The following is a 23294-nucleotide window of genomic DNA, read 5'->3' on the forward strand; positions in this document are numbered from 1 at the left end:
TATTTGAACTTGTCAGCACGTAGTTTTTTTTTTTTTTTGCTCGCAAGTGGTTTTTTGTAGTACTTGGTTTTCAAGAACGTTGTTCTGCTGGGACAAGAGCCATGCGGACTGCATACTGGGGTGAGCAAAGCTTAGAGCATGTGGATTGTAGGCCAGGCCCGAAGCAAGTTAGTACAGACGCCTCGTGGGTTGTCCGATTTTCTGTAAATAGCTTATTCTATTTCTTTTGGGCTCAGGGAGCCGGGCGTCGTTGCTGTCTGGTATTGCAGCTCGACGCCGGAGCGTCATGACACCGTCTGGGACGGTGGACGCCGATCGCTCGGTAAGCTGCTGTGTGCAGTGAGCAATAGGGTCACCTCACGTAGTGGATGTCTCCTTGCGGCTGCCTCTTCTACGCCTAGGCTGGGTGCTGGGTCGATGCCGTTTGTAGTTGAGAGACTCATTATACTCTGTTCCAGAAGCTCCATGCAGCACTGTGGAAGCTACAGGCCTTCTCAACCAATCAGGAAGGCGAGCACATCTAAGTGTACCCTTCCGCACCCTGTGGTCCACTAGCGACGTGCGCTGCAGCGAAAGCGACCAGAGCGTCTCGGGACACTGCGCAGTGAGATGAGCTGTAATTGTGAAAGCTGTTAAATATTCTTTTCGGCACCGTAAAAGTGCGCGTCTTCGAGACACTTGCACGTAGCCATTTGAGAGATAGGGTTCAGTGGCTCATGTTTCGGTGGAAAGCGCCGCACTAGCCAAATTGAATATGAAAGCACCATCCTTCATCAGATTTCGTAACGCATGCCTATGGGCATGCAAAGTGCCGCTCGTGTTCAATACCAAATGATGGCTCTATTCCCGGTACCTCGCCGTGCTTATCGTGCTCCGCTATCCACTTGTACAACGCATGCTCGCTGATGTTGGTGAACACAGCCATTCTCTTAATGAGAGAGCTCATGCTTGCATTTCTGCCGCCCTCCTATCGCAGTGTCCCGAACACATTTAGAGCCATTTGCTTCGCTCCCTTGTCGTAAAAGATAATCTGGGAACGATATCGCACAGGTGAACCAAGCGCCGCCATTTTGACAGGAGTGACCAAATCTGCCACGGCGGACTAATCACAACCCAAGATTGGGTCCTCTGCCGCGCTGTGGACGCTCGGGCTGTGTGGACTACTCATAAATGTTTAGACAGTGTGGTACCATTGCTTCGTACTTTATAAGTAAAAACATGACACATACGAGCCACAACAGCATTAATTTTTTCGTCATTTGCAGGTTATAAACACGTACAAGCAAGAACTCTTTTTTTCAGTATCATGGTGCTACAAAAATTGTTTTCGACAGAAAATGCGACAACATTGTCATAAAAATCAACTACAGCCCGCAGAGAAGCCTTTAAGTAAAAATCCTCCGACGAGACCGCTTGCAAAAATAACGAGGACAAACAACGGGCTACGGTATATGGGGCACTACATCTCGCTTCGCAACAACCTGCGTTCGAGGGTTGTGTAGCCTTGGCTCTGCTGCACGGAACTTCTGGAACCAAGCGTAGGCCTAAGGCTCTGCGGAGCCGCCTGTCGCACAACTAGGTAGATCGTGGCGTTGAGGTGTTGCGCTCTGCTTCTCTCATTTTTTTTTTTATCTTGCGATGCACGAGTTAGGACAAGTGATTTTTGTTTAATTTTGATGGCCGCCATGGCTGCCGCTGATGTATTAGGTAGCAGTACTGACCATCGTACCACGTGGGCGAAAAGCCCGAAGCTCCCTTCCCTTTGGCCTACTGCATTGTTCTTTCAAGTGTTTTGAAAGTACGCAGCGGGAGTGATGTAACCCACGGCTTGCTCTTTTGCACATCGTCAGCGTCGCTGGCCAGGAATGTGGTCATGAGGTCGGGCGATGGACATGCCTGGGACCTGCGTAACTGCCTGCAGTCCGGTGCCCTCGCGAGTGCTGGTCACAACTGAAAGACCGTGTCGGCGCGAGTGACTGTTCATTGCGCCGACGGCAACGTTGCTGTTACGGGACCTGTACTGAGGTGAAGTCGTCGAGCCGGACAGTGCTGCAGTGTCGACCGGCGCGGTGTCGTGGTGCACGGAGATTATGTAGGGACATGGGTTGTCATGTTTTGTTAGAGCTAGTGTAGCGGTTTCCTTCTTTTCGGGATATAGTTTGAATTAAGGTTGAGGGAATGTGGGGGTCTCGATATCCCCTGTAGGGTTGCTTGTGCCGCGTGGCACACGTGTCCCGCGCAGAGGCCGTGTTTTGAAGTCACGGCTGTTGAGCAGTGGGTGGCGTTGTGTTCACGAGCGTTGATCACTGCTATCATCATCATGATTAAATTGGTAGCGCCGGCGGTGACCCCTGGCAGCGGGTCCTGGTGGCAGCAGGAGAGAATTGAACGAGTTTCTTAATATGGTGGCATTTAGCGCGAACGGTTGTCTCTTGCAGTGGGACCCCGGTGCACGGCACCGCGGGCCATCTGCCGGGGGGGGCCCTTGTGGTGAGTCGGGCGTTAGCGACCCTGCCTTGTTTATCATATAGTTGAGTGTTGTATAATATCATGTAAGGTTGTTTTGGGTGTTGATCATGAGTGATGTTTAGTTGTTCGGCTGACAATGTCGTCATTCTCAAAGTAGTAAAATAAATGTGTTGGGCTTGGTTTGGTTCAACCGTGCCTACTGTCTCCGTACACTCCAAGAGTGTGGCGCTCGTCATTTCGAGATCCCACAAGTTGCATGTCATGAAAACAGACAGTGAACCTGTCACCTTTTTGTTATGCATTACACTTTGCTCCTATGTTTCATAAAGTTCTAGCGAAGGATTTCTTTGTTCTTCAGGTTAAGCCATACGATTCCTGCACAACAATATACTAATTCACAGCCGCACCGAAATGCTATGGTAGCATTACAGTGCCATTTTGGCCCATTTCATCTGCCCAAAACACGTATTACTGTCACGATTGCACTGCAACAGATGCAGCATTGCAAGCGCTCCTGCTAGGCATGACAAGCACAGCCATGCTAGTAATGTTCCACTACAGCCGCAACTCTTATACTCCACAAGTGTTCTTAGGTAAGCTGTTTGGTTCATGAACATTGTGGCAGAACAATGCGCAGAACGGAACAAAGGACATAAAGGACACAGTGCTGCCTGTCTATGACATAGCTCTGTGCTCTCGGTCCAGTTTTCCGCACTGTACAGCCACAAGGTTCTTTGTACCACCTTCAGTCACACATTATCTTTATAGTTGATAATGTAAAACTTTCCTCTCTCTCTTATAAAGCTCCTTCTTTACCCTGGTGCTCAGTCTATCCACTAGCTTCTCCAGGTGTGACACCCACTACAACGTTGGCACCGGCTGGACTAAGACAGCTTTACTGTATGTGTATGTATATATATAGAAGGTCAGCACCAGCAATCTATCGTAAGCCACCATGACAGCAACTTGATTAGTTTATGGGTCACATGAGAATAAGCAGTCAGAAAGCTTTTTGGCTTTATTATAATACACCACTGTTATTTTAACTAATGTGACCTGACACATCAAAGTGTTGCATTGCTTTTGCACACACTGCAAAATGTCAATGTTTCTTCTGATGCTTCCCTGAAGGTATGTGCAAATTTAAGTTGAGAAAATTTTATTATGTTGACAGACACCATCTCAAGCATCATAGCTATTAAAAATTTGTCACGGTGGAAGGTGAAAAATCACAAAAAAAAGTGCACAAATACTTTTTCTTTTCAGTTATTTAGGTATCCAAAAAAATTTTAGGTACTAAAAAACAAAAGATGCTGCTGAAATTCAAACTAAGAAATAACATATTTTTTTAGTGTTTCAGGCAAATGCAAACATCTTCAACTAAATGGTAAAAAACAATGTACACAGGCATCAGCAAATCAAGAAAGTGAAACGTACAGGTAGTGATGCACACAAGCAACACCAATTCATAACTGTATGCCAGAACCTTCTCAATATTAAAAAAGAAAGCAATTGCCGTCATGTTTGGTTTTAATTTATTTCATGGAGACTGATTAAAATGTAGTGCTCGATCACTCACTGAATCTACATTTTGCAGAAGTGTTGGCACTTGCATAAAAAGGCAAGGTGTCACAGTACGTGCTATGCCTGTCATTGATAAGTATGACCAAACCCAGACAGACTCTTGTCCATGAATTTCCTCTTTGCAAAACACAGCCACCACTGTAAAGATAAAAAGAATACCTTTAAAAAAACTTTAAGCTTGATTTAATAAATTTGACTGTGGAAATAAACTACCAGCAGCATAACTCAAACTCACTATTATCAATATCTTAAATTCTTTTTTATGAAGTCACAGTGCGACCAAAGACAAAGCACTATGAAGAGATACAAGCTACAGATGATACAGACAGTTCATTCATGAAAGCCGATACATACAAGCATTGTGAAACAGTAGTCCCTAATATGGCTTTCTGAAGTTATGCGAGTGATCAAGGCTACAGCTGGTGTAAATAATTTGCACCTGAATTTAAGTAAAACACCTTTTATCAAGGATGACAATAGCAATTACAGGTTGCCCTCCTCCTAAGCTGCGCTTTTTCTCTTGAACTAGGTTTTGCCTTCTACGATCGTCTACTGGTGCACTGTAAATTGCAGAGTGACTGCTCCATGTAGCCGGAGGGGAGAGTTCGGAGTGTTTCAACAGTTTCAGGGTTCCTTCAATCCAACATTTTGCACGACAGCTGCATTATCCTACGAATTATTTTTTTGTCAATGCACACACACTACAGTAGAAATATGAACGTTTAAGGTGAATAATTACTATATATACAAGTCATTTTTAATACATGCTGTAGTACAAATGTCCCCTCTTTTGTTATGTTTTGATCACAAAGCAAGGCATTCAACTCCAAGGCAAGGCTCAAACATGGACATAAGTTGACATATGTTTACAGCAAAAAGATCAGAAGGTGTCCTATAAATCAAAAGGTACGTTTACAAGATATCACCTCTGAATTCATGAAGAATTTCATGCACGCAATTCTCAATATCTCAAAACAAAAATCACCAGGCCAGCGTGGAACACGAAGCATCGTCACAGCGAAACCTGGAACAGTGCCCTTTCTGGAGCCTGTTGCAGACTCTCTCAGGGCATTTAATACAAGCACATACGCAAGGTACCCACTAGGCCATGAATCATCCCTTTACTATTATTTGTTGTGCAGAGAAACATGGTAAGCACATCTGTAAGGTATTACAGTAAAAGCTCGTTAATTCGAACTTCGCGGGGATGCCCAATGAGTTCGAATTAAACCGAATTCGAACTAACGAAATTCACTGAAAAAACAGCAAGAATTGAGATCGGTTTGTTTGAAGATGAGACAAAATATTTATTTGCGAAAGTAATCTGTGATAACTTTCTGCTTCCTTTCTTTGAAAGTGATTGCCATCGCTTTGTTTTCCAATGCGCGAACGTGGCGGAAGGCATCCTCTTCATCTTCCTCGAAGCTGAAGAAGAGGCGCGCGACACGCATAGCCTCCATTACCTCCGAAGCTGTCGGACGCGTCGGCGCCTCATCCTCCTCGTCCTCACCCACGTCGACGACGAGTGCTTCCTCGCCAGTCACCTGGGCGATGATATCGTCGTCGGTGATAGTGCCACAGACCACTGCACTGCGATCTGCATCGACGTAGTCGCCGAAGTTCACGTCCCCCAGCGCATCCCGCAGTCCGGCAGGAATGACGTCGGCCTCACGCTCATCGAGCTCGCCCGCTGTGCCCTCAATGGCCACACAAAAGCCACTGTGGCGGAAGCAATTGGCAACAGTTGTTGCCGTGACCTGATCCCAGGCCCGCACCAACATATGCATGGCCGAGAGCAGCGTCACGTCGTAGCCTTTTGTACCGGCGGCGCACAACACCAAACGCTCCAACATGTGGCGCCTGTAAAAGCATTTCAAGTTCTTAATGACCCCTTGGTCCATTGGTTGCAAGGCTGCCGTTGTGTTCGGCGGCAGAAACGAGAGCTTGATCGCCTTCAAGTCCACATCAACCACGTGCGCTGAGCAGTTATCGACTACCAAGAGCACGCTTCTGTGAGCTAATTCAAACTTGCGGTCAAGCTTTATCAGCCACTGTTTGAATATTTCCCGCGTCATCCATGCCTTGCTGTTGGCTGTATACTCTGCCGGTAGTGTGCGGATGTTCTTGAAGCAACGAGGCTTCAGGGCCTTCCCTATGATCAGCAGCGGTAGTTTTTCTGTACCATCCATGTTTGCTGCGACCAAGACAGTAACGCGCTCTTTGCTTCTCTTCCCGCCAGCACAGGTGTCGCCTTTGTACGTCAACGTTTTACTTGGCAGCAGCTTATAAAATAATGCCGTTTCATCGGCATTAAATATATCGCGGGGCGAGTACTCTTGAAGCAGTTCTTGCAAAGCACCGCTTTGCCACTTTGCGCATGTCTCGCTGTTGACTTCTTTGCCTTCACCAGACACAGTGCGGAACACAATCTCGTGTCTCTCTCGGAAACGATGAAGCCAGCCCTCCGAAGCTTTAAAATCATCTATGTTGAGGCGAAGCGCGAAGTTTGCTGCTTTCGCCATAACGATAGGGCCGCTCAGTGGGATGTTTTGGCTCCTCGTTTCCTTGATCCACGTGAGCACTGCGCGCTCCAATTCGGGGTGCTTCGCTGAGCGAAGCCTCTTGCGACTGCCGGTGAACGCATCAGTTGCGTAGGCCTCCTCAATCGCTCTCTTATTCTTGATATATGTTGAAAGAGTGCTTTTTGGGATTCCATGCTTCCTTGCGATTTCAAGCTTGCTTGTTTTCCCACAGTCCACTTCACAAAGGATTTCTACCTTTTCCTTGAGCGTTTTGGCGCTCTGTCCTCTTCCGCGAGAAGTCATGTACACTAAGTGCGGTATGCTAGGTCCAGCAGTCGAAGGCAACACCGTCACAAAACCCACGGCACTGAACAACTTCGTAGCGTTGACGCACACGAGGCCTAGCGACTGAATGTGTGGCACACAAAGCACACGGGGAGGCGTCCAACACGACCACCACACGATGCGAAGAGCGCGCGCAGTCGCCCACAGAACACCCACGCGTAGCCTGTCGCAGTCGTGCAATGACGCCACGTGGCCACGTATCCAGGCACTAGATTGGATTGGATTGATTTGCGCTCAGCCCTTGCGCCATCTATCGTAGAGCCGTAAAAGCTTGCGGCGGAAGCATAAAAATACTACCACGCAGCGGCGCGCAGTTCGAATTATCAATAGAGGAGCCGATGCGCGCATGAACTAACGAGTTGGTTAACTCATAGACGCCTATACATTGTGGCCGGACCATGACCATCAGTTCGAGTTAACCCGAAAGTTCGAATTAATGAGGTGCGAATTAACGAGCTTTCACTGTATGTGCACTTCGTTTGTGCAGCGGCTGATGACAAAGAATTCTAGCTAAGCCCTTTGTAATGGGTTGGAAGCATTCAACGACCCGCACGTTCAATTCTTATTGTGTGACAGCTGCTTGTTACTCTCCTACCACCCTACATCACATAAAGCTTGGTGCCCACTACAAATCTGTAAGGCATTATGTGCACTTTTACCTGCGGCTGATGATGAATTATGGCAGTCTATTGTCACGGGTCAGAAGTAGGGGAGTGTGAATAGCAAAATTTCCCCACAAATTGAATTTAAATCTAGCCGAATAGTGGTCAAAAATATTGAATTTCGAACTGAATATCTAATACAACAGATTTCATTGAAAATTGAAAGAACAAACAAATTAAATGTGCTGTGTCCTCGAGCACATGATGTGGTGAATGACTACTACCGACCACATGAACTGTTCCACATGACCTGGCTTCACGATTGCTTGCCATGATGTACTGGTGTTTACTGCAGTTGAAAACATGCACCCACTGGTCGCCTTAGTAGCAGGGATGAGAAGGTACTGCAAAGCGGCTATGGCGATACCTGGATAAAGTGCAGCTCCATGCTCTTTTCAGTATTTCAAGGGATCATCCTTTCTTGGGATCAGGGGCTCACTAAGTACTTTTTAACCTCTTGACTATAAGGTATGAGCTCAGTGTACGGGTTATTTATTTTTCTACGTTAGCAGTTCAACAATGTCCCAGTCTATTTCTTGGCCTTCTTTGCAGGAGCAGTGATGCGTGGAAATGACAATCTCGTTTAAAAGTAAACACGAGCTTGGTCCCGAACCAAAATATTGGTGAAAGATTTAACGAAAACCTACTGCAACATTATTAGTGTTTCTTTTAGCCACTTTACTCTGACTAAGCTGTCACATTTGAGACATTTCTCCTGTCAAATTATTTGATTATATATTAATTTCATTCGAATTCAAAACTCGAATATTCACACACTCCTAGTTGGAACATTTTAACAAACCACTCGTTGCTCAATTCCCATTGTGTGACAACCAGTTTTTTCACTTTTCTACCATGCTACATTGCACATGCTAACAAGATTCCCTGCCTAAGATGAAGCCTACATTAGTCTTTTTTTCGAACGAGTTTAAAGCATAGGCATGGCTCTGTGGTAGAATACTGGACTGTCACACAGAGCGCCCAGGTTTGAATCCCATAACATCTTAGAAATTTTCGTCTTATTTAGTGCAATAGTGGTTATTGATGCCAGCGGTGGATAACTACGGCCACACAATCAGCTGTCGTCGTGATCTCACAACAAGTCTCGCTGTAGAGTGCTTAAATTCCCTCACCTTGCTTGGCTTCCCAGTCTCACTGTCAAAAACCTTGTCACACAGACGTTGCCCACATTCTTGCCGCAGCTGTGTAAGGTAAGCCCGCATTGTCTCTGAAATGAAATGAGCCATTCTTGTCCAATTTCGCCGATAGTGTAATGAAATAAAGAAATCAGTAAAATATAGAGTGTGTATGAAGCTTGTCTCAGCTCATGCCAGGAATTAAAATGAAGTACGGTAAATCAGACAACACAGGCACCATTTAGGAAGCTTGGCACCAATGATGTCTTACTCTGTTGTGCACACAAACAATGTGAAACTGAAATGTCATCCCATGCCTACAGCTGCAACAGTGGAAGTACGGTAGACACAACTAGCACGCCAAAAGTACGCAAGGAACTAAACAGAAATATAAAGCACAGGTTCAACAATAAATTCCTCAGCAAGACATGGCCTTACCCGCTTCAGCTGGAGACGAAGGCTTTGCATAGACTGGATTTAAAGGGAATCCTGCTTCTCCAGGAATGTCAAACTTGGAGATGGCGAGTGCCTTCATGTCCTGGATACCTTGGTTTTTGTTTGAGCACTGTTATGTAAAAAACATGCTAGGTTAGAAACGAGACTGGGTGGTTTTTTTTAGAGTTAGAACTAAGTGTGAAACGACAGCAAAGAGACAACACATTACAGGGGGAGGAGGGGATGCAGCTGGTGCACTTCAACCCTTTTGAACTTATTAAAACAGAGTGGCATGCAATTTTTTCATGAGCATAAAGTTAAGTGAGATTTCTAAGTTAGAAGATTATCTCCACCTTGAGGCTTGCTCTGAACCCTGTTTATCACTGCCAGGAGGAAAAGTCACACTTTAACAAGCAAAATGATTATGTAAAATGTTCACTGAATATTCACGTAACCGCAGTTGATATGTCGGTAAGCTGTGCACATTTGTTTTATCACTAGGTGAAGTTGTCGTGGGAACAAGCCCGTAAAACTGATGTGCACAAAAAAAGAAATCAATGTATAAAAAATCAGTCAGTGACTATTCTTTCTGAAGAAGTGCTGCCCTAAACTGTGCACAAAGAAAAAACAAGAGATATGTTTAATTGGTGCTCGTACAACCACCGCAAAAATGTTCTAACTAGTTGGGATTTTACTTCAGTGTAAGAATCAGTATAAGGTTCCAGAAAGCTTGCAGGCATGTACAAAATTTTTTCAGTGCCTGTGTATGGACATGTGTACAGATTTTACCAACTATGCGTATCTTTGCAAGTCTTATTTCTTTGTTCCTTTCAAGAACAAAATGTTTAAGTGCTTTGGAATATGTCTGCTACGTTTATTCAATAGTGAGGAACAGTTCAATGGCTGAAATTTCAGGCCAACTATGTTACAACATAAAAATTTGTGAAATACGCTGCCCAATTTCACACACTTGCTGCATGATTTGTGAATTAATTAAGAACACCCTGCAGCATCACTGGGCATCACAACAAACCATATTATCATCGCTTCATAAATTTTACATGTGCTTTCCGCAATATTTTTATGTACTGATGCACTTTTTTTGCAGCCTCAGTTCTCCAAAAAAGCTTACTTGTTAGTTAGAAGGAAAGGTGGAAATTTTTAGGAACTCGTTTTTTTTCCTTTGTTAGACACAATATTAGGTAATGAAAACTAGCGGACATTAACTCCAAGTGTAGGGGATATTATTAGTAGTAAATATGGCATAAATGTGAAAAAAGTAAGGCAGATGAAAAGGTAACTTGCTGCCGGCAGGGCCAGGGACTGAACCTGAAACCTTGCTAGAGTGGCATGTGCAGTATTATTAAAGTTGACTTATGCCGAGTTCTTAAAACGGCAATGGCATGAGTGATAACAGCTGGCAGTGCAGCTTCAACAACAAATCATGCCAAACTTGCCTTCTGGAGTTTCTTCAAGCACTCAGAAATGTAGAGCGTCAAGTATATCAGTACACGATCAGCCTCATTCTGAAAATCAGGACAAAAAAATACACTATTAAATGGGCTTCCAGGGTAATATGTGCCAGTACTACTATGCTACGATTATGAGGCATGTAGTAGTAGGGAATCTCTGCAATTAGTACTGGCCAAGTAGGGTGAATGTAAAAGATCTTGGGCAAATTAGCATAGCTTTTGCTGAATGAAGACATACGGGTCACAATTGTGACGAACAGCTCCAAATCCAGACCAAACTGCAGACGTTTTTGCATGATGATCCTATAACAGTGGGTTCCCCACAGTCGTGTTATGGCTACAAACGCAGCAGTGCTACTCTATGGCCACTACACTACCACTGCGGGTGAGGAGTATGTTATTGATAATAGAATTGTAACTAATGATAAAAAAAAAGAAACTTAAGAGAGCTTTGCACTAGGGGTGCCAAGCCTGAAGGTACTGTGGAGCTGGGCTGTCTTTTTTGTTTTGATTTTATTTTTTTCCCTTCTTCGTTTCCCCCCTCTTTTTTTGCCTTTATTGCTATTTATTTCTTCACTCTTTATCAGTTCGTTCATCTTTCTTGCTCTCTCTATTTTTCTATATATATTTTCCTGTTCTCTTACTATTTCACATTTGCTTTATCATTTTATCTATACTTATGCATGGTTTTGCCACTGTTATGCCAAGCACACTAGACTTTTTGCTGAGGATGGTAAGTGATCATAATCAAGGTGCTCAAAGAACAAGACGAAAAAGACTTCTCGTCACGAGTGCACGCTCAATATGCCACACATGGAGCGTTACATCAAGCAACGACGATAGCACACGAATGCCAAACACACTTAAGTCCTTCGCACTTAAAACAAAGAGCAGAGATATGCATGCTTTTAACGTTAATACAGGTAATTCAACAGTGAATCCCTTCCACTGTTACATCAAACACCTATTAAGCGCAAATAAAGCATGCTTGTGCCTCAAATGGTATGAGTGCTTCCAGACACAGACACGAAAGACACAATGGGATGAGCACTAGCTTTCAGCTGAATGTATATTGCCAGAATTATCAGTGTATGTAGATTTGTAACCAAAAAATTGGCCCTGGATCTGCATGGTACATTGCAAATGCCGCCGAAAGACGATAGTCTTGTGTCTGGAGAGAGTGAACAAAACATTTATTTGATGTTGGTATGTGGGGTTTAACGTCCTAAAACCACCATATGATTATGAGAGATGCCGTAGTGGAGGGCTCCGGAAATTTTGACCATCTGGGGTTCTTTAACGTGCACCGAAATCTGAGCACACTGGCCTACAACATTTCCGCCTCCATCGGAAACGCAGCCGCCGCAGTCGGGATTCGAACCCGCGACCTGCGGGTCAGCAGCCGAGTACCTTAGCCACTAGACCACCACGGCGGGGCGTTTTTATTTGATGTTCTGCGCAAGAAAATCGGTGAAAGGTATTCTGTAGGCGCTGCTGCGTTAGAGTGCCTCGAGTGTGCAGCGGAGGCGAACAAGTGCATTGAGGCACATTAGACGCGAGCGCCATCTGCCAGTTATCTTTGAAAATGAAGGAAGGCATTCGCGCTTACAAAAAAAGATGCATGCCATTCCCGGAGGCGATAAGGTGTACAGCGCAAAGCGACGGGTAGGTGCCACCACCGTGCCGATTTAGCAAAGCGTTGGTAACACTTGCCTTTTTGAGCACTGCGTTGCATTGTCAGCGCAGAGTGTTTAACGCTGCGGCCCTTAGAATTACTTGTGTGTGCCTTCTCTAGTATAAAGGTGCACATACAAAACAACGACGTATTGTTATGGTACCTCAGATATGCGCAATGATTGCTTTTTAATTGACAATTGCACAAGTATGAACGCTGAATCTTGAGCAATACTGGTGGGTGCTGCGGATGGGGTCGGCCATTTGAGGTATCGTTAAGGGTAGACAAACAGACAAATGTACAGGCAGACTGACCAAAATTTTTTTGTCGAAGGTCCCCAAGAAAGGCTATCGTCCTTAAAAAGGCCCAATAAACATGCATGCAGAGCTGCCATGTCCACAAGCGCAAGTTCATTTGCAGTCAGAGCCACCCCGCAACAGCTGGCATGGCAATCATTGGCCTCTACCTGGACACTAATTGTGCACAATGAGGGACATGCAAAAATAAATCTCACTATAATGGTCATAATTTGAAAGTATAGTAGCAGATGCTTTATTACAGTAGGGTGCTCACCATATGCACACAATTATATAAACATACACTTTTTTTTGCTAAATATAGCCCTCAGATTTGTGTGTACGGCACATTCGAGCTCAAAAGCAAAATCAGCATCAGGTGATCATTTTCAATTTTCTTATGTAGAACTACTAGCATGCTGCAATCTGGGGCATGCTATAATGATGCAAATATAGTATGCATGTCTAAAAGAGCCAAGGCATCTGTTCAGACCAAGGTGTCACTTCAAATTAACTGCAAGCTCGAATTAACTGAACTTAAATAAGCAAGCTTTTACTGTGTTAGCGCATGATGGTACACAAATCACATGTAGCAAGCATCATTAGAAGCCATCGCGTAAAGTTACAGGAATGTGTCACATGCTTCAAGCAGTTTCTCTTTTCTTTTGTGCCAGCGAGCAAGATGAAAACTATGCAAGGAGCGGGATGACAAAGGGGCAAGAAGATGTGTCTCTTCATCGGTACACATCATTACATAGAGCACTTTCTTTTCTTATTTTTCTTCGAACATTTTTCTTCACAAATACACTGCAAATATGCAGTGCATTTGTGAGTGCGCATACTAGGTGGTCATGCCTAGGTGGCCACGGTCACTATACAGTTGACAAAGCTCAAATCAGTCAACCACTGGGGACATGGGCATCATTTGTAGAGAGAAGAGGAGCGATTTCTGGTTGACTTTGAGAATTGTACATTCTAAGCCCCGTACCATGCTACAATGTTTGGCTTGTTTGTTTTTGGGAGCCTCGACAACAAATTGGCAATGTTTTCTGAAGGTGTTGCAGGGGCCTTTAAACCATGTCAGAATTTGGTACAGGGTATTCAAATGTGTCACTGCACTTTTCATGCCAATGCGGCTTATAAAGTTGTGGTGATGGTTTAGATAATTTAGGTGGTTTTCATAAATTGAAATGAAGTAGTAATTAATCCCAGCAAAAAAAAAAGTACTAATCTGCAAAATGGAATCTCCAGGTGAAGATTGAACACTGACATACTAGGAAAACCTTTTATACATTTGATTAAAAAAAAAGTGGAATAGGCTTACTACCTGGGAAGACGTACAAAACAAGTTCCTTGGAACATAGTCTAGTTTTGCTTAATAACATTATCACTAACGCTTACACTCTGAAAATCATGAACAGGAACAAATGAACAAGATACTGCTATATAGTGCATTGTTGGAGGTTCTTTACAGGTGTCTGATAATCAAACCGAGCCTTTTCAGGAGCTGCATACTCACCTTTATTTCATACGTTCGAAAGAAAACATTGGCTTTGAAATAATACAGTGCTTCATCAATAATGTCAGTCTCATCGGCTGAAAAAGAAAACATATGACATGTGACTTTGCCACTCATATTATTTTGTGACAGGCAATGACAAAAAAAGAATTACGTACAAAATATGATGGGTATTTTTAAAAAAAATGCAGTGAGAACCACAAGGTCAATTCTCACAGGGGTCATATGTGGATGCTGCATGTATTTAGAAGTGAGGTATTTCTTTTTAGCCCTATAGGGCTTTTATTTCTGCTTAACCAAACTGTACAAGATATTAATCTAACAGTTCACGAAACTTATGAACAACAAAATTACGGTGTTCTACGAGCCAAGACAAAAATATTGGCACGAGGCTCACCGTAGCAGGGGACCCCGGATTAGTTCTGACCCACGGTGATTTAGGGCACTTGAGGTTTTTTTTGACCATTCGACTACTCAATCTAGACACACAAGTGTTCTTTCATGTTGCCTTCATTGAAATGCAGCTGCTGTAGCCGGGATCTGCACTTACATTCTTGAGCTTAGCAGTGCCGCACCTTGTCTTCAATTTTATCATAGTAAGCAATACTGTGTTCCTTCACTATGAGATCGACACTTCCAAGAGTGTAGTTGGGGACCCAAAAACAAAACACTCTTGCAATTAGTTTTTTTTTGCCAAACTTAGAGCAACATTTGCACAGCAATAAGCATTATGAAAAAGTGGGGACAGTTGTCAGGTACGGGTGCATGCGAGTCCTCCCACCAGAGGAAGACTGAGCATAATCGTGTTCTAAACTACCAAATCATAACTCAGAGCAAGTTCTCTGCAATCCACTGACATCTGTTCTTAGTGCACAACATTTAACCTTTAAGGACTCTCCTCTTTCTCGATGCATTTTGTAGGTGTTTCCCCCAATAAGCCAATTTTTCTGCAGAAATTCAGTGCTCCACTTTGGACGCATGCACTAATGCATGCATGCAAAGTAATAACAGCATGCAGCCTGCATTCTAAGGCAGAGGTGTGCCATTGCATTAAAGAATAATCCACTATGTGTACACTTGTCCATTAAACACAACAGTAACGAAAGTGTGTTTAAGGTATTCTCAGTGATTCGAGTCAGTAACTGGTCAGACTGCTAGATTGAGTCGTCACTCTGGTCAGTAAGAATGCAAGATCTTTAAAATCCTTCTTTCATAAATTACGCTATTTATGCAGGTCATTTAAATGCAACCCTTGACGTTCTCAAAAACCTTGCCTACAAATCCAATGCATTCATGCATAAATGTAAACGTTGCTTGAGGGTAGGGTCCTCCCAAAATACCCGAGAAGGGAAAGACACTTTAAGAAGTGGTACTCACAGCTCTTCGGTGCTGGGCCCCTGTACTGAGACCTGATGGGAAGAATGGCCATATTGCCCACCAATCCTGCTGACCCATTTGTAAATTGGGAGTGGTAGGCCTAGATTATGATGCATACTATATTAATACCATGTCAATACGATGCATACCATGACACACAGTGTTAATTTAAAATCACTAAAACTGCATGACCCTTGTTTTAGGAGATCTTGACTAACACAAAACAGCTGCAATGATGCCCTATAATGGTCTCAGTGATAAGACATCAGCCAGGACCCTATCATGTATTAGTAAAAGCAGAGAAAAAGGCAGGGGAAACGAAACTGATGCAAGGCATGGCTGACAACATTATCAGGAGAAAGATACCCAGCAATTAAGTGCCCAAACAGCAGCTGAATGAGAAATATTGTGAAAAATATATGTTCAAAAATTTAAAACAGCAATTGCGGCGTTTGTTCCCTATACGTCTAGACGTAGTTGGATGTGTGGATGAGTGAACTAGACAAGGCGTCACTGTACAGCAGAAGGCGGCGCTTCTATAGAATCTTCTTTCATTGCCATGTTGTTCACAATCTGACGGAAAATAAGCGCCAAACTACTTGAACGCAAGGTCATGCAGAATCAGTTATCGGCAATGAAGAGAAACATGACCTGCATAAAATGTTCAAGAGAACCAGTAGTACTTTCCCGGCCAAAGGGCAACTACTTAAAGCGCTCCTGCGGAAATATCAAACAGTGAAGATCGCAGTATTACGCACCGTGCAATTTTTCATCCATCCCTCTATATCCATCTTCGCAAACGTCCGGCGTAAAAAGGGCTCACGCGATGACAAGCTAACTGCAATGCGGTGCCTGTTTCCAACTGCTCCGACACGGCGAGGGTGCTTTCGGCGGAGACGCGCAACTAGCACGTCGCCCTACACGGAATGAGTAATCGCTTATTCAGCCAACCGCGCCACAGCTTTGTCCTTCTCACGGGTCACTTGATCCTGTGTGTGTATCACGCCTCACTGGTACAACACGCAACTTTGAAAACAGTTCGCGAGGGGCAGGTTCTCGCAGCACTTGTTTATAAGAGCGGCCGACGAGGGCCGACAGTCTGGCCCCGCACGAAGTAAAGCACCAAGATGCTCTTTCCAGTGATACAGGCCGACCTGACAGATAGCATAGAGTTCTCCAACGATATGTAACGAACTACGGCCCTAAACATGCGAGCACCCTGTATTAGTCAAAGTAGAAAACTAGTGCAAATTTCAGCTATTCTTGGGGTGAAGACTCACTCAACATGGTAAGGCACAGTATAAACATTTTGACCACTTACCGGCATGAGGATATTATTGAGAAAACGAAGTTGAAAGCAACAAGGTACGCGTGCACCAGAATCAGGAATAAAGTTGTTCCCACCCACACACCGGCCTCTTGACGGGAAGTGAATAGGTGGATCCGCTTGATAACAAATTTTCGATATTTTCGGTTTGCGTAGCCGGTTGTTATTGTCTTGGATTGGCTCTATGCGCTAGCCTAGTTTACTGTCACCGACGCAAAAGATGCACAAAAGGAACGACTCAAAAGCATGGTATGCAAAGATTAATTTCAATATGACGATTGCTATTGCGTTAAAAAAAAATCAACACAAATCTGCGACCAGTTTATAAAGAGGCCAACAAGAGGTGCCACATATGTACTACAAGAGGCGTGAATGACAGCATCTAACATGCCTTGTCTTTTTTCTTTATGTGTGCATTGCTAAACTTCCAAGTAGAGTGTACTAGAATGGGGGAGTGGGTCCACTGTGGCCGGCGGCAAGCGGTGCGGGTGAAGCAAAAACGGCGGAAAATTTGGTGGCGCTGCAGTAGCCTTCTCCTGAAGTGACGTCAGTTTCGGCGGGAGCGTGCGAGTCGTGCGGCGGTTCGGGCCGCACGACGCGCTGGCGGGGACGCTGAGCGCTCGATGTTGTCGTCTGCTCGACGCGCCGTCGTCTGTTCGATGCACCGTCGTTCGTGCGCTGTTTTCACAATTTGTCTCCTGGTTCTTTTTTTACACATTATTAGAGACAAAAACAAGTGACATGAAATAAAATGTATGCTTTTTTTCGTGAACGCGTAGGTTTGTATTTCCCTTTGAGCAAAGCCGTCTGGACAAAGAATACGCGGCAGACGGCACGTTTGCGTGCGCAGATATGTGTCTGCTGGTTGCATAACGGAGCGTTCCAAGCTGCTTCAAAAGATTAGAGGATGAGCACGTCTAGGCGTAGAAATTACTGTTGTGTCGTAGGCTGCCAAACCGGATACAGCAGAGTTAAAAACCAGCCCAAGCTCTCACTCTTTGGAGTACCTCAAGACGAAGAAAGACGCCGGCTATGGGACCAGAATCTCAACCGCGCTGATCGGCCCTTGCAAGTCACCGATGCCATTTGCGAGCTGCACTTCGAGCAAAAATACATACTAAGGCAATATGTACATATTATCGAAGGCCGAGAAGTATATATAGAGCGGGGAAAGCCGGAACTTCGCAGTGATGCTGTACCCATAATTATACCTCATCTCCTGAAGTGTCCTGACGAGCAGCCCACACCGGAGCAGTCAACGAAGAAGAGAGCGGCTTCACCACCAACCTGTGAAGACCAGCCGTCAAAAAGAACTGCGCTGCAATCAGTTGAGCCGCAACTGAGATTTGAAGATTGCGAAAGTGCGAGGCAAAGCGACAACGCATTTGAACTTGAAGACGTTGTCCGGCCAAACGACCACTGGGCAATGCACAAGTTTCGTCATTATGACGGAATTGCTTATGTTTCGGCCTCCCTAAGTCGTGAACTCGTAAGCATCGAAAAGACTGTGCTCATGAATTACGGTACCGACCGGAGTGAAGTGATTTGTCGGACATATGTTCGGAAGACGCTGATCTCCGAAAAGGTCGCCTATAACCTTGAAGATGCCAAACAAGTCCTGGACTGCGCAGAATCTCTTCACCCTTGCAGAGGAGCAGGTAGGGCGAAGGACTTCACCTATGACGTTCTTACGAAGAAACTGGAGCAGCAAATCTCTCATTCCGACGGCCTTGTCTTCAGTGTCACGTGCAAAGGAGCGGTTAAACAACAAGGTGAGTGCGGCAAACGTTTATTGAGACGTCACTTGTAATTGTACAATTAATCAATCAGTAACCTGTTTAATGCTAGAACATTTGTGTGGCCCCTAATTTTTGTAGTACTCATTAACATTTACGAAAGAATAGTTTGCCTACAGAAAGTGAAAGTGCATAAATTGCGTTTCAAACATGCATGGTAAAAAACTGGAAGCTCTTCATAATTTTTTTCTCGTATACTTCCAGGTTCTTCATGCATTTCATGCAAGTACGTGAGGAAAGTAATACTCACCAGAAAAAGCTACCTAAAACGAAAAGAGCGAAGAAACTCAGTCTCCACCAAACTGCGGGTCCTGAGTCAGAGAAACAAGCGGATGGCGACAAGGCTGTTGGACATTGCTGGTCGTCTCGAAGAGATGAGGGCAAACAATGCGAATGTCGCGGATAAAATACTAGAGGATAAAATATCGTCACTACCGCGAAAGCAGCAGGCAAGTGTTCGCGCTTGCTTTCAAGCTGCCAAACAAACCAGCAAGCAGGGCATGCGCTACAATCAGGAGTGGATCCTCGAGTGTTTACTCATGAAACTAAAGAGTCCCCGGCTTTATCAGCACATCAGAAAGAACGAAATTCTCATGATGCCCAGCAACACTACTTTGAAAAGATACTTGAGGTCATACGAGTCGGCCTTCGGTTTTAATCAAGCAGTAATGAACACTCTAAAGAAAAAAACCGCGAGCATGTCAGACCTCGAAAGACACGGCGGACTATTGGTGGACGAAATGAAATTGTCAGAACATTTCAATGTGACGGCGTCTGGCCAGATTCAAGGCTTCGTGGACCTTGGAGAATTTACGAAGCCCGAAGACAAGTACCAGCAATGTGATCACGGCATGGTCATCATGTTTGTGCCTTTCGCTGGAAAATGGAGCCAAATTGTGGGCGTTTTTGCGACAAAAGGAAATGTGAGAGGAGACATTTTATTGAAAATTCTCATGGAAGCTACCATCCTCGTGGAACAGGCGGGCTTGTTCGTCGACCACATCACTTGTGACGGAGCCCCCTGGAATCGAAAAATGTGGAAGCTAGCGGGGGTGTCGGCGTCATCGAAGAAAATAAATGGCGCCATACAGCATCCTGTCGACGAGATGAGGAAATTGCACTTTATCTCCGATTTCCCGCATCTGCTAAAATGCCTCAGGAATGGTCTTCTCCAGAAAGGCTTTGCAACACCAGACGGATTGGTACGTATAGATTCATGGTTGACATTTTACAAAGATTGTGTTTTTTGCATACATTGCATTACCTCAACCTATATTTCTAGGTGTCTGTGCATCCGGTTCGGGAGGCGTACCTTCTAGACAGAAGTGTTAGGACACTGAAAGTTATGCCCAATTTGACCGAGACGCATCTGGAACCAAACTCATTTGAGAAGATGAGAACCCCTTTCGCCTTCCAACTATTCGGTCCATATGTCCTACGGGGCCTGGCCTTCTACAAGGAGGACATCGAGAGAAGGTGTGGCAGCATCGAGGCAACTCAGCTGTTCTTCTCGTGAGTTGCGCCTACGTTCCAAATGAATTAAGTGTAATCGTAAACATCTCAAACGCATGATGAGCGCTCTTCTGACATACATTCTTTTTGTTTATTTTGCAGGAAGATCCAACGACTGATCACCGTGATGACTTCCAGGTTTCGGGCCGAAGCGCTGAGACCAGCTTCTACAGACGTGGCATTCCTGTCCAATTTTCTGGACTTCCTGAATGACTGGGAATCATTCAGTGACAACAAGCGGCACTTTCTCAGCGAGTCCACTGCCATAGGTTTTAGGGTCACTATAGCAAATACCCTTTCATTGCTGAAGTACCTGACAGAGAGCGTTGGATTCAAATATCTCATGACATCTCGACTTAGCACCGATCCCGTGGAACATTTCTTCGGCATCGTTCGCCAGTCAAGTGGCTGCAACGCGCACCCCTCTCCGGATGAGTTTCTAATAACCGTCAACTGCTTGTCCTTTTATAACTTGGCGCACAGTGTGGACAGCGCAAACGCAAACCCTGACATGATAAACGCTCTTGTCACTGTGCATGACAGACAGGGTCTAAAGGTCACGCACAAAAAAATTGATGATCTTATATCACAGGGAAAACTTGGCGAGGTCGAAAGCACGATTGCCACGATGCCAGAAAAGTTTGCTGACCACATCGATGTGACTTTGGAGAAGAGTGACTCGAGACTCATTTACTACACAGCAGGGTACGTGGCCAGAAAGTGTGTATTGAAGTTGGCATGCGTACAATGCAAAGAAGTGCTTCTGTTTGAGAAAGCTGTCGCGGTTGCTGAACAGCTCCCTTCGCAATTCACGGAGCAATGCGACTGGGGTGGACTTCTGTACCCCTCACGACAGCTGTATGATTTCATTGCCTCACTTGAAAACTTGTTTACTGAATGTTTCAGTGTTTCCATGTTGCACACAGATAGCATCTCTGACATCCTTTCATTGGTGAAAACTAATTTTCTGAACTCGAAAGCGGTCGGCTGTCCAGACCACAAAGATGCAGTGAGCACAAAGCTCGTTTCGTTCTACGTGCTCACTCGCCTTCACTTCTTAGTGAAGGGAATGAACAGGGAAAACGCTTCGAAACGAGCGAGAGCAAAACACTTAAAGCTTAGCAGGACAACATAGAGCCTGACGTTCCTTGAGCGACGGTGTCGAAGTCTTTCGATGATATTTATTTTGTTTTTTATATTTATGCGAAAAGCTTGCGCAGTCAATTTAAAATAAAATATTTTGCGCATATCACTTCTTTATTGGTGTCTTTCAGACTTCCTATCTATAGGTGAAAACACGTTCATGTTTCGAGCAAATGTTTGCATGGACACGTACCGCAGGCACGAAGAGAAAAGGTAAAATATAACATATTTCATTAATACCTACAACGTATACCAGCACTAGATGCCGAACAAAAACTCATCATAAAACCACCGCGACGGACGTGCGTCCGCCCTATAAGTCATTTCCTACGAATAGCACAGTTGCCGTCCGATGTGACTAAACTTCCTTTGCCAACACCCTCACGTAATCGCAACAGGACTGGTTCAGTTTTTCAATAATATCACGCGTCCCTAACGAATAGCTGCAAATTTGCAGAAGGGTTCGCATACTTTAGCTTTAATTCTCGTGATAACAGCTGGTAACTTTAGTCTTGCATCATATTCAATTTGCTGCCGTGAGTCTAAATTTGCACCAAACGCAAACTTACTTATATATCCCAGTTATATTGACATTTTTAAAAGCATCGCAGTTAATGCTCATATTACACTTTCGATGCGTACGTTTTCGCAAAAGCCAAATTCAACTTACGCTCTTGATTGTAAACAATTACCGTGGAAATCACGGTACTTGCGTGCGTGACTACCTATACGAGCAGGGCGTTTCGCAATATAAACATTTAGATTTTGTTGAACTGGCGCGGAAGCACGGTGCGACGCCGTTCACGGCCACGCACGCACGAACGAAGCAACAACGCTGCGAGACTGCGCCAGACGCGCGAGCAGCACGCGAACCGCGCGAACTATCAGACTACCCACCCGTCGCGAACCGCGTGGCAAAGGGGACTTGTAACCATGGCAACCACGGCTAAGTCTTCAGGTGAAGGCGATGGTAGCGCCACCTGGATTTTCCGAAAAAAACGCCTCAGCGTGGAGCCTTCAGTGGACCCACTCCCCCATTCTAGTACACTCTACTTCCAAGCCTTTCCTTTAGACCACGGAGGAAGGAAAAAGGTGCTTTAGACTAAACACCAAATTACTCATGCTCTATTTTTCGCGAATGGTTGAAGCGCGCTAGAAGCAGGGACTTAAAGAATCAAGGCTTACGGAAACACACAAGCGTGCGAAATGTTGGCTTGGTACTTGATTTTATTGGTCGCTTGCACTATGGTTATAATGAACTAGAACCTTGTTGCACAACAGTTTAGAAAAACGAGGGGGGGGGGAAGCCCTCTTCAGTCCCCTCATTCCTAACTACTTATCGCAGCCATCAAGCTTCCAATCAAACATGCTGCAAAGAAGGTCATAATAGCTTTTTTTTTAAATATTTGTAATGACGCAAGTTACGAAATAACTTGCTCTTGTCCTGACATATTTTTTTTTGCTAATATTTGCCGTGACATTTACAGCGTTAACGGAGCGTTAGATAGTCATTTACGGCTACAGAATGTCTTGACCAGGACATTTATTAGCCCTTCCTGCAGCCAGCCGTTCAAGACGTTCTTAAACGTAAGCGGCTTATTTTATGTTTCGCGGGTACCTGTTCATGAACGCACAGAGTCATTTACGAATTTTCGACGTTGAGTTACACCTATTGCAACCCGAATAAAGTTGTTTCGTTCACTCACTGATACAGTGATAATCAATGCGCAGGAAAAATTAATGGTCACTTCAGTGTATCACATATACACTATCTAAGACATATGGGCGCCGCCATCTTGGCTGCCAATGTCTTCTTGTTTTTATATATTGTGACGTGAATTAGTTAGGCCATGAAACATCGCATGCACCAACCCATCAATTTGCGTTTCTATGCGTCTATCGCAACATACTAACATTGTTCGTTCAGCCTTCAAGGATGCAAAACACAAAGAACGGGCACTAAAGTCAAATAACAATTTACGTCAGAGTGGAAGCTCATTGTATGACGTCTAAAACGACAATAT

At 44.5% G+C, this 23294-nt stretch overlaps 1 protein-coding gene across 2 annotated transcripts; it reads right to left on the minus strand.

Annotated features, from left to right (window-relative positions):
* Positions 1-3987: 3987 nt before the first annotated feature.
* On the minus strand, positions 3988-16986 carry Arpc3A (Actin-related protein 2/3 complex, subunit 3A). Of its 2 annotated transcripts, none has more exons than XM_037433459.2 (7): positions 16814-16986; positions 15493-15592; positions 14116-14192; positions 10611-10679; positions 9157-9283; positions 8716-8810; positions 3988-4191 (listed from the first exon to the last, which is right to left on the minus strand). In XM_037433459.2, exons 1-7 carry the CDS (start codon positions 16817-16819, stop codon positions 4120-4122), a joined length of 546 nt encoding a protein of 181 aa, XP_037289356.1. In that variant the 5' UTR covers positions 16820-16986; the 3' UTR covers positions 3988-4119. The 2 variants fall into 2 exon arrangements, with proteins under 2 accessions (XP_037289356.1, XP_037289349.1); XM_037433452.2 differs by lacking the exon at positions 16814-16986 and adding an exon at positions 16251-16397.
* Between the last annotated feature and the right edge of the window lie 6308 nt (positions 16987-23294).

Source organism: Rhipicephalus microplus, chromosome 3 (genome assembly GCF_043290135.1).
Source record: "Rhipicephalus microplus isolate Deutch F79 chromosome 3, USDA_Rmic, whole genome shotgun sequence".
Classification (NCBI taxonomy): domain Eukaryota; kingdom Metazoa; phylum Arthropoda; class Arachnida; order Ixodida; family Ixodidae; genus Rhipicephalus; species Rhipicephalus microplus.

What these genes read in the sequence shown, in the direction of transcription:
- Arpc3A (XM_037433452.2), bottom strand. Translation starts at nt 16,283, where the DNA reads ATGGATATAGAGGGATGGATGAAAAATTGCACG. An exon ending in GCTTGAAGAAACTCCAGAAG is followed by an intron (nt 9,284 to 10,610) that starts GCAAGTTTGGCA and finishes TTTACATAACAG; the next exon opens with TGCTCAAACAAAAACCAAGG. An exon ending in AGACTGGGAAGCCAAGCAAG is followed by an intron (nt 4,192 to 8,715) that starts GTGAGGGAATTT and finishes TTATCTTTACAG; the next exon opens with TGGTGGCTGTGTTTTGCAAA.